This window comes from Pempheris klunzingeri, chromosome 22 (genome assembly GCF_042242105.1).
Source record: "Pempheris klunzingeri isolate RE-2024b chromosome 22, fPemKlu1.hap1, whole genome shotgun sequence".
Taxonomy (NCBI): Eukaryota; Metazoa; Chordata; class Actinopteri; order Acropomatiformes; family Pempheridae; genus Pempheris; species Pempheris klunzingeri.
This window is the reverse complement of record NC_092033.1, coordinates 2,186,389-2,200,582: the sequence shown is the minus strand read 5'-3', so window position 1 is coordinate 2,200,582 and position 14,194 is coordinate 2,186,389. Positions and strand designations below refer to the sequence as shown.

General features: G+C 43.4%; 1 protein-coding gene across 1 annotated transcript; it reads left to right on the top strand.

The window, feature by feature from the left end:
• Nucleotides 1–370: 370 nt before the first annotated feature.
• Nucleotides 371–13,833, top strand: tm7sf3 (transmembrane 7 superfamily member 3). Its single transcript, XM_070854176.1, has 12 exons — nt 371–628; nt 3,474–3,628; nt 5,512–5,662; nt 5,988–6,108; nt 7,430–7,601; nt 8,139–8,316; nt 8,423–8,509; nt 9,568–9,648; nt 9,976–10,128; nt 11,152–11,252; nt 11,510–11,672; nt 11,764–13,833. Exons 1-12 carry the CDS (start codon nt 562–564, stop codon nt 12,015–12,017), a joined length of 1,683 nt encoding a protein of 560 aa, XP_070710277.1. The 5' UTR covers nt 371–561; the 3' UTR covers nt 12,018–13,833.
• The last annotated feature ends 361 nt before the right edge of the window (nt 13,834–14,194 follow it).

Below are 14,194 nucleotides of genomic sequence, written 5' to 3'. Positions count from 1 at the left end.
AAATCACGAACAACAGGCTTTTTTACTGCTGATGATTTTGTGCACATAAACCTGCTTGTTGGTCTAAATTACTGGACTGAGAGTCTATGTTAGCGAAGAGCTCTCACTCTGCCACTATTTCAAAGATCCACAAACATCTCTTTAAAAGCAGGATGTAAATTAAAGTTTACCAAAAGTGAATGGACATTAAAGGGGAGATCTAAACGAAGCAAGACGCTGTTAGAAAATGTCAAATATTTTGTGATCATATTTATTGTTGCTGTGGAGCGAATCATCATCTTTTTTCCCTATAAAGACGATCTTTTGAGTGAAGTATCGCGGTAACTCGGGGGATTCTCGCGGAAGCATCGTTCAGCAGTCAGCGCGCCAGAGAGCGAAGAAGAAGAAGAAGAAGAAGAGGAGGAGGAAGAGGAGGACCGAGGTCCCTCTAAACCGCTCCGTCCTGTCAAATATGTCGCGTTTGCTCCCGGAGGGTTTTTCACCTAAACTGAAGTTACCAATGAGCTCACTGAGCGGCGTTTTGAAGCGTTTTAGCCGTCAAATAAAGCTTTAAAGAGGAAGATGTCCCGCTGGATCTGGTGCCCGCTGCTGCTGCTGCTGCTGCATGAAGTTCAAGCTCAAGTAGAAAGTGAGTTTACCTCCTAGAGATGTTTAATTTTACTGCAAGCAACCTTATTTGGCTTTTAAAATGTTTAAAACCGATAAATGTTGGTGTAGGTGTTAGTTTTAGTCTTTGTTCACTGTCACTGAAGCTGTCATTGTTGTGTAGCTTTAGCTAACAGTTAGCTAGCAGTTAAATGTTTTAGTTTATATGTGTTTTATTAATAGTTTGTGTCTTAAACCACATGTGGTGAACTGAATTCATTCTAATAGGAGGTTTTGGTCCATTTTATACTTGTATGTATGCAAGTAAAAATGTTTATAACATTGTTTTGATGTTTATTTATAAGGAGGTTAATAGAAAATCATAGTTTTTAAATCATTAAGTGTGTCCTGCTGTCATGTGTTACAACAGAGCAGCAGTAGCATCACATGAGCTGCTGACACTTGAACATGAAGCAAAGAATAATAATAAATTAAGAGTAGGATTAAAAATTGGTACATGTTCACATTTTGAGACATTTGAATGAACGCAAATGGTTGCGGTGGGAGAAAATGTGGTAGTGAAAGCATGAGGAGTGAGAGTATTTACTGTGATGAGTAAATAAACCTTTTCCTAGATAGCTGAATATTATTTATAGTTAGTAAAAGTCGCTTGACAACATGTGGAAACCACAGATTACAGCTAAAAGGCTGTTAAATGTTCATATTAAGGTATTTTTTTGTGTTTCTGCTTCTGATTTTCAGTGAGGAAACGCCTCTGAAATAACATTTAGCTCCTCACGGGACACTAAACTCCTCAGTGAAACTGAGGAAATCTGTGTAGTGTAGTTAATCTGCTCTTAAAGGCTCCACACACAACAATTCAAGAGGGATATGCAAGAAATTCTGAACAGTAAAAAGAGATTTGAATAGATTGATCGTGCAGTTTGTAGTCCACAGCGTCCCATAGGTGGACAAAAGCACGATGAGTAAATGCATTATATCCTGGATTATGGTTTGTACCTCACACAAGCCCTCTGTGGCTCAGATTTCCCTTCTTATTCACGTGCCAGAGAATTCGAGGCAGCAGGTGAGCTGAGCTGAAGTCTGACCTGCAAACACTCCGTGTGGATCAGACAGCACGTGTGACCTGCAGCCACTTTACCGCCGAGCTCTAGTTTTCGTACCTGACGTTGTTCCTCGCAGTATGAGACACAAACAGATCAAGCAGCACGATCCAAGTGGGACGGATGCTAAAATGCAGTGCAAAGCATTAGAAAAGGTCATATGTCGAGCTGAGTGTGTGTGATTTTAAGTGTGCACAGTGCAAATAAAGCCAACCAGGACAAAAACAGCTCTCAATCAGGTGGTTCTCAAGCTTTGAGGCTCACTGAACTCAATCAGAGTGATCAGTAAAAGCGGTTTGAAGCAGTCACGGCATTAATACACAGCGAATCTGTGTGTGCATGTTCGGTTAGAGGTCACTGAGGAGTTGATTTAGCCGCAACTGATGTATTAAGTTAATTATTACTGTTTTAAAAAGGAAAAGTAGAAAAAAAAACAGTCAGACAAAGACAAAGGTAACTGATACTGGTGAGTCCAAAGGTTTTCAGATAAAAGCTGAACTGATGAATCTGATAAGAGCTGATAATCTTTTAAAACTTTGTTGAAATATATTTTAAAATTTATTTTATTTAACTGTTCTTTTTAGATTTTTTGAAAATTTAATTGGTCAACAGAAAAGCATTGAAGTTGGTTTACCAGAGATTTAAAAAAAAGACTTGAGGGGGAAACATGAAACTACACAAACATTGTTGATAACTTTACATAAATAATTATAAAAAGCGGTGGTTGATTGTTGTAAGCAGTGAAGACATTTAGGTCTGACTGGTGGGGACTTTAAAAACTTTTTTAAAACCATCAGACGTCAGAAACTAAGGCAGTAAAATCTCCCTGTAGAATAACATTTGTATTAATATAAGTGTTTTCAGGGTTTTAACTTCTTAAACGAACAGCTGACATGTTTTATTCAGCAGACGTCACGCTGGTGAAACAGTTTAAGCTTCCTGCTGTTTGGATGTTGAAGATATTTCTACTGTCAAGCTGTAAAACAAACGATGAGGGCAGTTAACAGTGTTTCAGTATTAGTTACCTCCTCCCTCAGCACAGAGCACAGAGTACGGCTTCATTCGGCCTCGCTGTGCCGCTGACCTGCTTTTAGTTTGCCCACTTGGCTCAGCTTCAGCTGTCAAAGCTGTGAGCTCTGCGGGGGAACACGCCGTTTCCTGTGTTTAGCCGTCTGTCCGTCACAGCCAGTCGTCCTTCTTCTTCTTCTTCTCTGCAGTGACTCTGATTAACTGGAGCAGGAAAACAAACTTAATGTCTTTAACTTAATTTTATGCACAACCGCAGGCCGGATAATGGTCCGACTGTGCTCTTGGGAAGATCACAAGAGAGAGAGCGAATTGTAAACATGAAGGAAGTCGTCTAAGTTGGCTGGTTTTACTGTTAAACCTTGAATTCCCCATGTGCAAACATCTGTACGTCAGTTTGCTGGTGCGTTTAATGGGCTTTAATTACATGCTCAGATATGATGGAGACCACCAGAGCACCTTTTACCTGAAGTGATTTCTTTTTTTTTTTTTAAGGTGGTACTGTATGTTTGATGATGTTAAGTTGGGCTTTTTTGTTAGTTTGTATTGTGATGTTTTAGTCAGTAAACTAATTAACCAGCTCTCTGTCTTGTTGATGATTTTCTAGCGGTAAATAGTTGCTATCTATCTAGACTGTGGTGCAGGGTTTTATCGACGCTTTGCTTTGCTATGAACTCAGTTTCCTGTGACACTGGTGATCAATGAATGCTAACTGTGTCTCTTCCCTCTCCGTCACAGACCGGGTGGTTTTCCTGCCGGGGACCTTCCAGAACGTGAGCGTCTCCCAGAACGAGACGGTGCAGGCCGTGGCGTCCAGGATCCCCCCGGAGGTCGCGTTCGTCACTCTGCAGTTCCACACGCAGCACCTCAACGCCACGCTCTCCTACAGCAGGGTGAGAAAGCGCTGGCCCGCCTCACGGGTTTGGGACGAGGGGCTCTGGTTTCACGGCCGATAACGGGGCTGATGTGCTGATCCCAAACACCCAACCAGATATAAGTGAGCTTCAGCACTGGTGTGTGGATTTGTCTCCTTCGGACAGCTGTTAGCCCCCGTTTTCAGACGTTATGCTAAGCTAAGCTAACTTTAACCTGGCTTTATCTTCAGATGTATATCTAAAGCATCGTCGGAGACAAATTAAGTGAACTAATGCTCAGTTTTTAAGTGAGTAAAAATAAGATAAGACTTTATTGCATGTTACAGCAGCAACAGAAGCAGGGGAAGAAGAAATAAGCAATAGTAGGAAGGATGTACCCCTTTAAAACAAGAGGATGTTACTACAAAAAAGAGAAATACAGTAATGTGAGCAAGATACAGTAAAAAATGCAAACTAAACTGTGAAATTAAAGGTATGCTTCGTGCTGTACGAGCATGCAGGAAGCTCCACCGCTGATTAATGAATGGGGCTTTGTACGCGAGGCCGTCTGACCCGCTGAGAGAAGCAGCAGTCAGCTGATGTACAGTCCACTGGTCATGAGTGGCAGACTGGGCGGCTCGGAGGGAAAACCTCCTGGCGTCGGTCCCAGGAGTCTCCGGAGACGGCTCGGTTTGGGCCCACGCTGCTCAGACGGGCTCGCAGCCAAATTTAGCTCGGCTCCATTTCAGTCCTAGCGATGGAAAAAAACATGGCGGACGAGCGAAAGGAAAACAAATCCGTGGGAGTTTCTCAGTGGTGAAAAATAAGTGACGCAAAGGAACATCCAAACATGACAGGGAGCAGACCCCCAGCACCACAGTGACCCCATCTGCACAGGAAATTCACAGAGGAGAAAAGAGGAAGTGTGTTTTTCTCTGTTTATTTATTTATTTTTCCAGCCCTCACTTTCTCCAAGTAGGAAACCACAAGATCCTTTTTATGTACATTATATATCTGTTAGGTTCCAGGTTCAAATCCACTTTGTTTGACCTTCCTGTGTTTCTTTGGCTTCCTCCCACAGCCCAAAGACATGCAGGGTAATTGGTGACTCTAAATTTGCCTGCAGGTGTGAGTTGTTGGATGGATGACGGGATGAATTTGTGGCGTATGAAACTCACCAAAATGAAAATTAGAAACGCTTTCATAAGCTAAACACACATTATGCTCGGTTGAATCACAGTTGTGTGTGTTTGCTGTTGATTATAGTGGCTTGAAATTGCCCTCCTTCAGTGGCGCGTTAGATAACTTCAGTGGAAACCACATCGAATGGATCTCTACCCACTCCAGCGCTCTCTGAACACGACGAGCGTCACACAATGGAGTTATTGTACGAGCATAGAGATGGACTTTGCTGCTGCCGGCCTCGTCACACAACAACAAATCGGCGCTAAACATGCCAACATATATGTGAGAAATCCGGTATGTGATGTCCTGTCACAATACCACAGATCTGTTTCTTACTGGCACCATTTGGCCTCCATTTCCTGGTAAAGAATCCGGCTCAGATGTTTGCTATGACAAAATGCAAACCACATGTTTTGCACATAGGTTTCAGTGCACTAATGTGGGGCACATTTGGAAATATCACTGCCAATATGAGTTATAAGCCTCAACAAGTGACGCTGTAGGTCACTAACACAGGAATCCATGAAACAGACAAGTTCTTATTGAGAGAGTTGAGAGTTTTTGCCGTTTTATTAGCATTTGAGTTTAGTGCCAGTTAGCAAATGTTAGCAAGACGCTAAACTATGATGGTGAACTGTGCAGACATTATACCTGCTGTGTCTGAATGCAGCCTCTCAGACGGGTTCCTGCAGTTTAAACAAGCTAATGAGCGAATCTTTGTTTGTGTTCTGGTCCAGATGCCCGACCTGGACTTGTCTCTGACGGCGGCGGACTTGGGGCTCCTGTCTGCTCTCCAGCCGGGCCAAGTGTCCCTCATCTTGTTCCTGTCGTCTCCGGACGGTGACACCGTGGCGGGCACCGGGGTCATCCTCCCGTACTCCAGCACGGGTACGCCTCCTTTCACACTACTCTGGCCGATCGTGCTGGTCAGTGCTGTTTCTGATTTGATTCACACAACCTGAGCAGTTGCGTAAAAAAGTCAGAAAACAAGGAAGTTGCAGCCGCTGCAAAACCAAAGCTCGGTAACTTTGACCACAGGCTGAGAAACCTCACTGCAGATAGTAGTTTTGACTTGAGGAAGCTTGAGGATTGTGCACGGTTGCTCATACGTCTTCCTGGTGTTTTGAAACACCCTTGCAAGTCAAGTGTTTTTAGAAAAGTGTTTTTATTTGTCTTCCGTTGGCCTAACGTGATCTGATCTGCTCTTTCTCAGACCCGCTCCCTGGAGCTTGCAACACAGAGTTCAACCTGGACATCGACCCAAACGTCTACGTCCGCTACAACCTTTACGAGACCACGATCCGCTTTGCACCAGCAAACGTGGGATACGAGAGGTAAGGCGCTTCCTGTTCAGCCTGTTCAGCCGTAGGCCGCCACAGCTCATCTGACAGAACCTGCAGCTAAACCACCTCGCTGTTTATTTGCTTTGAATTGATCTTGTGCTCTCTGTCACACTCACACACACATACAGCCCCTCCTCCTCCTCCTCCTCCTCCTGCTGCCTGATAACACTCATCTCATTTACTCAAGAATGTGTCAAGGCCGTCTTGAGGCAGATAACCAGAGGTCTCGTTCACTCATTCAATGGTTTCCTGTTATACCAACCGCCAGCCAGGGTTTTGTTTATCTGAAGAGTTGATGCCTTTGAGGAAGAAGACGTTTCTGTGTGTGTGCTCGCAGGTTTCACTTGGGTTTTTCCATGAATAGTAATTATTCTCCACTGGGTGAATCATCAGTTGTCACTCTTTTTTTGTGGACTATTTGGATATTCCACCCCGCAGCAGTAGAAATGTGAGAAATGTAGTTTTCAGCTCGTTGCCAAAGTTGGTTTGAGCAGATAGTGGGGGGGCTTTGTTGACTTGACCTCTTGTTGGACTTGTTGGACTCGTCTGACTGGTGTGATGCATTATGATGTCGGGTGAAGGGTGATTGGGAAATAAGTCAACTTCACTAGAGGCAAGAAACAAATCATTCTATCGACTGAGCAGCACGACGCTGGACACAGTGAACATATGAAGTGCTTCTTCCTCTGAAGCTAATTTCAAATGAGAAAGAATCTCTTGATTTAATAGATCAGTGAACGTTTTCCTGATGAGTTTATGCTCTCGGTCGCTAGTTTACAGTCTTCTTCAACTCATTTGGTAAATTATGTGTCTCATTTAGAGGAAAATAGACGACGGGGCGGGGGGGGGGTCATAGTCACTTCTGGCTCCAAAATCAAGATGGCAGCGGCCGTTAAACCAAGATGGTGATTTTGAAAATGCTCAACGAGCGTGTGTTTGTGTTAAAGAGTCACGATTCATAATATTTCCTCCTGCGGCAGTAGAGTGATGATTAAAGTTAAAGTATGATGGTGTTATTAAGTTCTCACAGCAGTACTCGGTATCGGAAAGTTATATAAAGTCCATGTGAAGCTGCTGTCACAGCTAAATCTTGCCGGTTTAACACCACAGATAAACCACAGAGCCACAGAGACTGGTCTCACATAAGTACCAACTATTGTCAGGTTTCAGTTTTAGTGTCTTCACACTCGTTCTCTCACCTTCACCCACTCTCTCTGTTCGTCCCAGCGTGCCGGTAAAGTGACATTTAAACATGAATATCACCGAGTCAAAGCCAGGGCTGTTATCTGTATGTCGTCTCGCTCTCCATCAGGGGGGGCGCTCCTCCGGCCTGCGACCAGTCCACAGGAACCGGCACGCGCTGGCGGCTGCAGTATGACGTCTACCAGTACTTCCTGCCTGAGAACGACCTGTCGGAGCGCAGCCTGTTCAGCGGCATCCAGGCCGTGGCCGACGTCCAGGGCGTGATGCAGAATGCAAAACGGGTGGGTGCCAAGAACGTGATCATTTATATAAGATAAATAATCTATAAAGAGGATACATATTTAGTTTTTACATATTTTGGATTCGAAATTCAACTATTTTGTACAATAATGTTTGGAATTGGTCCAGTGTATCGCCACAGGCAGTGAACAAGTGCTTGTTTTAGCCACTGACAGGCTCAAACAGCCATAGTATGGTGCTATTTAAACCCACCAGACTCCATTGACAAAAACACTAATTTTACCCTGCAGAAGATGGGCGTTGCTGCTCTGCAGCTGCCTTTGTTTGTGTTATTGTGTGTCACACAAATATTGTGTTGGATCTGAACTGACCTCTTACGTCACCATAGTCTCACAATAACACAAACAAGCCAACCTGTAGAGACGACGGTAAACCAGCAACACTCGTGTAAAATTACTGTTTTTGTCAATGGAGTCTGGTGGGTTTAAATAGCACCATACTATGGCTGTTTCTGGTTATTCAAAAAGGATCTTACAGGTAATGACAAACATGTGCTCCATCGCTCCGTCTCCCTGCAGGTCATGACGCTTCTATCATCAGATTTGACCACGGCGGCGTTCAACTCCATCCCCGGTCAGGGCGTCATCTACACGGTCATCGTCAGAGACCCGCTGCTGAACACGTCGGCCTCCTACGTGCCCGTCCACACCTACGCCTGCAGCTTTACCTCCACTGTGGACGGCTGTCAAACACTCGGTGAGCTCCACAATCCAACAAATGCAAGATTAAAAACTTTGAACACATTTAATGATTTTTATTCATCTTTGGTTGTTTTTTGTTTTTTTTTTTCTCTAATTTTCAGGAAAAATATCTACAAAGATTTTCTTCACCATCACCGGCCTGGCAGGCCTGTTTGTCTGCTTCTTTGGGCACCGGTTCTTCAAATGTGGTGAGTAGTTTGACTGTTATTTATGTGATTATGTAGATTATGTATGATGTATGATCATTAACCTTCCCCTGCATGGCATTAAAGGATAACTGGGCTTTATTTTTTTACATATTTTGACTGCAAGATAGAAAATCTTTATGAACAACATCACAGAAAGGATCCCTACAGAGATAGACCTATAAGATCCTTTTTGTTAAACCATAAACAGCTGATGATCAAACCCACCAGACTCCATTGACAAAAACAGCAATTTTACCTGGCAGAACAAGGTAGTTGCTGCTCTACTGCTGCCTCTGTCCGTCACTTTGATTGTGTTATTGTGTGTTTCACAAATATTGAGTTTGGTCTGAAATAATCCTCTAAAACTCCAAAGCTGCACAGTAACAGAAACAAACTAACCGACTGAGACGGCGGAAAACCAGCAACTCATGTGTAAAATCACTGTTTTTATCAATGGAGTCTGGTGGCTTTTAATCGTGTAAACAGCGACAGGAATCTGAGCCTGTCTGTAGCAAAAACAAGCATTTTTTTGTGCCTACTGGCCACAAAACAGACTGAGTTAAACCAGAGGGAGTTCACATCTTCTGTGGTGGAATCTATAATAACTAAAAGTGCATCTGAAGCCAAACAATCAAGCTCTTTATTCTGAAGTCTGAGAAAAACACAAATTCTCCCTGTTTTGACTCAACACTGAAACACGTCAGAGTTCAGCTCAGTGTCAACAGAATAAAGTAGTCGGTCCAAATGTTGAAATCCTACGACTTGCAGAAATGATATCAGAAAGTCGACTAGCTGTGTGTGTGTGTGTGTGTGTGTGTGTGTGTGCTGGTTTCCTGCCCCTCGTCTCTCTGGCATGTGATCCAGAAACATATTTGTCCTGAGCTGAACCCGTGACTGCGATCGGCCAGTGATGGCGATAAATCTGAGAGGTGGCAGAGCCAAGAGGTGGTGATGCTCCGTCTCCCTCTGAAGGAAAAGGCCTCGATGCTGCAGCACGTGGTTTCATTTTAGGAGCTGAAGTGTGATCCTCTCCCTGTTTGTGTCTCTCCGTCCTGCAGAGCTGTTCTGTATGGGATTCAGCTTTGCAGCGTTTTTCTTCTTCGTGTTGATCACGCGGACCACGCGGCTGGACTACGACAGTGAGTTTGCTCCACTTTGATCACCTCTAAATCTCTCTGTCCGCTGATTAAAGCCACTGTGTGCAGAAAAATGGTCGGCTACATGTGTAAAAATAACTAAATCAGTGCTGCCTGAGTTTCTATAAAATCCTGCAGAAGGAGAAAGAACTGAATCAGGAAATAAAACTTAGAAATATGCTCCTTCCTCTTCCTGGAATAAATCAGAAAAGGATCTGAAACTGTCGGAGCCGACCAGTTCAGTTTTGTGCCCAGTGGTTCTAGATGTGGTTGAAACGACGTCACCAGAAGAAGAAACATTGCACATTAACATTAACTCTCTCCCTGCAGTCTGTCTGGCCGTGTCGGCGGTGATCGGCGTGGTTGGCGGCGTCCTCCTCGTGATGAGCTGGTGGCGCTTCGGCTCGGTCATGGCCTGCATCGTCGTGGTCGGACTGATGCTCGGCTTCCTCGTCGCCTCGACCGTCCTCTTCACTCCCCTCGGTAGGAAAAAACTGTGGAATCACCGAAGCCGTTTTTTCTCATTATGAACTCCGGAGTCGCAGTGGGGCGTTCAGGCTCAGTCCGAACTAACAGCTTCACCACTGTGAGACACGATCATTTAAAAGAGGGTCTGTGTGGTTGGTTGTGGCTAACCCCCCTCATACACTCTCTAACCCCTCATACACTCTCTAACCCCTCATACACTCTCTAACCCCTCATACACTCTCTGTGTGTGGGGAGCCTTTTTAGGGTTTAAAGTTAGTTTTTTAGGGTTTAGGGTCACCTTTTTAGGGTTTAGAGTCACATTTTTAGGGTTTAGAGTCACATTTTAGGGTTTAGGGTCACCTTTTTAGGGTTTAGAGTCACATTTTTAGGGTTTAGAGTCACATTTTAGGGTTTAGGGTCACCTTTTTAGGGTTTAAAGTTAGTTTTTAGGGTTTAGGGTCACCTTTTTAGGGTTTAAAGTTAGTTTTTAGGGTTTAGGGTCACCTTTTTAGGGTTTAAAGTTAGTTTTTTAGGCTTTAGAGTCACTTTTTAGGGTTTAGGGTCACCTTTATAGGGTTTAAAGTTAGTTTTTTACGGTCTAGAGTCACTTTTAGGGTTTAAGGTCACCTTTTTAGGGTTTAGAGTCACTTTTTTAGGGTTTAGGGTCACCCTTTTATGATTTAGAGTCACTTTTTTAGGGTCTAAGAAAACCTTCAAAGCTTATTGTGGATTAGAAACTGAAATGCACGTGATGCTGAATCAGATCACAAACACCACAAAAGCTTTGTTTTGAGTCAGAATGTATCTAGATGAGTTAAGTAGCTTTGCAAACAATGAAATATCTGCATTTAAACATTTAATCGCTGCCGAAACTAGTAGAACACAATGGAAAACTAATATTTTCATGGTGCAGTAGAAGCTTTCGGTGGGTCATTGAAGGCTCTAAATTGTAGGAAATGGCACTTTCAGGTGTTTTTTAAATGAAAAAGTTCCTCTTAGTGCTGTTATGCTCATGCGTCTCTGCGTGTCTCTGTCCAGGTGACCTCGACGTGTTCAGGAACTCGGAGGCCGTTTTCTGGGTGACGTTCTGCTGCATCATGATCACTGTCCCGCTCTTCTTCGTGCGTTGGCCCAGAGAGGTAACAGACGTAACAGCTCTCTGCTGCATGTGTGGCGCTAAAACTCTTTTCCTTTGGTGACATCTAGTGGCAGGAATAAGAACGACACGTGGTGTAATTACATACAAGTTAGTTTTAGCAACAAAAAGACACTTAAGGTGAGAAGAAACGCACCGATCACTTCGGATATTTGGAGCTATTTTGGTTCCAAACATAAAAATGATGTTTATTATGATCGTGCAAACTAAAACCCTGACTCTGTGTGTCGTTGTTGTCAGGGAAACATCATCACGTGTGGCGTAGTCGGCGCTTACGCTGTCGTTCTGGCCGTCAACGCCTACGTTTACACCAGCCTCTCTTACATCGCGCTCAACATCCTCAAGCGCTTCCTCAACAACAACTTCAGCGCCGTGTTCACCGACGTGCCGTTCCAAGCCATCGGTGAGTTCACGGCGGGAATCAGAATCCCGGTCGTGCTTGTCAGACTCTTAATGTTTGGTTTCTTCTCTCTTCCTCCTCCCTTTCCACGCAGACTACGTCATGATCACGGTGTGGGTGGTGCTCGGCGCCTGCGGCGTCACCCTGCAGCTCTACCGTGAGCGCTCCCGCCCCTTCTTCCCGCCCAGCCCGTATCTCATGTGGCTGCAGGAGCGCGAGCGCCGCAAGACCAACGTCCTCGACCCGAGCCACCACTTCCCCCCGCTGCCCAGCCGGATCCTGGCCCGAGCGCGGCAGCTCACCAAGCGGACGGAGACGGCCGGAGAACACACACCTCTGCTGCTGTGAGCCTCGGACGACGTGAGGAATCCCTGGGATGTTTTTATTTATTTTTTTGGTCTCATGGGGGCTCAGACCGCCAAATTACAAAAGAGGCCGGAGAGATTTTGGCACCTGGAAGAACCAGAAACGGTCGTTATATTGCTTGGTTCAACGCCACCAGACTCCATTGACAAAAACAGTTATTTTAAACTGTAGTTGCTGGTCTACAGCTGTGTCAATCAATTGGTTTGTTTGTGTTATCATGTGACTTTGGTTGTTTAAAGGGTTACTTCAGATTCACCACAGCATTTTTGTAACGCACAATAACGCAAACAATCCAACCGATTAAAACAGCAGTAGACCAGCAGCTCCTGTGTCCTGCCAGGTAAAATGACTGATTTTGTCAATGGAGTCTGGTGGGTTTGAACCGAGCGATATAACGACCGTTTGTGGTTAAACTGAAAGGATCCTTTCACAACTGGTGCTGTAAAGACCGTCTCAGTAGAAACGTAAAGGATTTTACCACTGAAACTCTGAACAAAAAGTTTTTATACAAAGACTGCCTTTTTTTTTCTGAACGCCAATTTTATTGAACACTTAAGTGACATTTTAACAATCACTGAAAATGACCAAGAACTAAAGAAATGCCTTTGAATGTGTTTTTTAATAACTAAAATGTAGCTGTTGTTGCTTCATGGTGTCTGTTGCTTCTTCATCTTCATTTTTTGCACTAAAGCCACAAACTATTAATTTACAAAGTTTGAGGATGTTAAGGATCTATTAAAGGATAACTCAGGTTTGACTGGTGCACCAACAAGTTTTGGAATTGGTCCGGTAGATCACATTTATAGGAAGGATCCCTGCAGAGATAGACCTGGAAGATCCTTTTGGTTTAACCAGAAATACCTTTTTATATCACGCAATTCAAACTCACCAGGCCCTGTTGAAAAAAACAGTAATTTTACCTCACAGAACTTGGGAGTGGCTGCTCTACCGCTGCCTCGATTGGTTAGTTTGAAAGGGTTAGTTCGGGTCCAACACAACATTTGGGTAACACACAATAACACAAACAAACACCAGAGTCACATAATAACACAAACAAACTAACTGATCGAGACGACACGAGACCAGCAACTACTGTGTAAAATTGCTGTTTTTGTCAATGGAGTCTGGTGTGTGCGAAGAGAGCGACACAGCAGCTGTTTCTGGTTAATAAAAAAGGATCTTGCAGGTCAAACTGGACCAGTTCCAACATGTTGTTGTACTTTCCAGTCAAACGTGTAAATACAGGAGTTATAATTTAATACATAACAACAACAACAAACTGATAGCTACATTAGCTACAGCGGCCATTCAGAACTTCATGTTTTTGTAGTTTGGTCTTAAACTAGACACTCAGGCCAGAGTTTACCTGAAAGTACTGTGTACCTACAAGTTCAAGCCTTTTTTTAAAAGATGATTTTATGTTTTAGACTCATGAAGGGGTCACGATCAAGCAACAAAGCAGAAACTGACAGTAAATAAACAGTGTTGCACAGTTTTAACCTTCATGAAAAAATAAGAAAAGACCATTTGTGTGCCTTCACTGTCTGCTCCCCTCTGTGTTTTGTAATTTGCACACTGGATTTTAATATATTTAATTGTCTGTCACGGCGGTGATTGATTACATGTTAACCTGTGAATCTGACGGCTTCACACCACGATGCACTGACGCCACTGAAACCGTCCGTAAATGTCGAACTTTTTTCCTTTTTTAGATAAAATCCAAAACGTGTGCACACAGCTCTGAAGAATGAGGTCAAGTGTAATTAACATGTTTTGATATTTAATAAATACTTTGAGGTAAAAACCTGCCGTCTGTTCTTCCTTCACTTTGAACCATCTCTGCACGCAGAGAAGAATATAAATGTTTCTGTTTTTGATCATGAAGACACACAAACAGATGATTTCTGTCATGTCCAGAGTCCAAAACATTTTGGTTAGACATTAAAAATTGGCCAAAAATTAAAAGACTCATGTTTTAGTCTTGATGAAATGATTAATATTGTCGTTTTTCTTCTTCACTGCAGCAACAGGAGAAGTGGTAAACCCTCCTTTGCTTCCTTCAATGATTTTAAATTGTTTTTCTTGGCTCAAACTTACGAGAAAGTTTTGTGATGATGCTTTTTCTATTTTTATGTTTTAAAAATCTTTGTTATAAGATA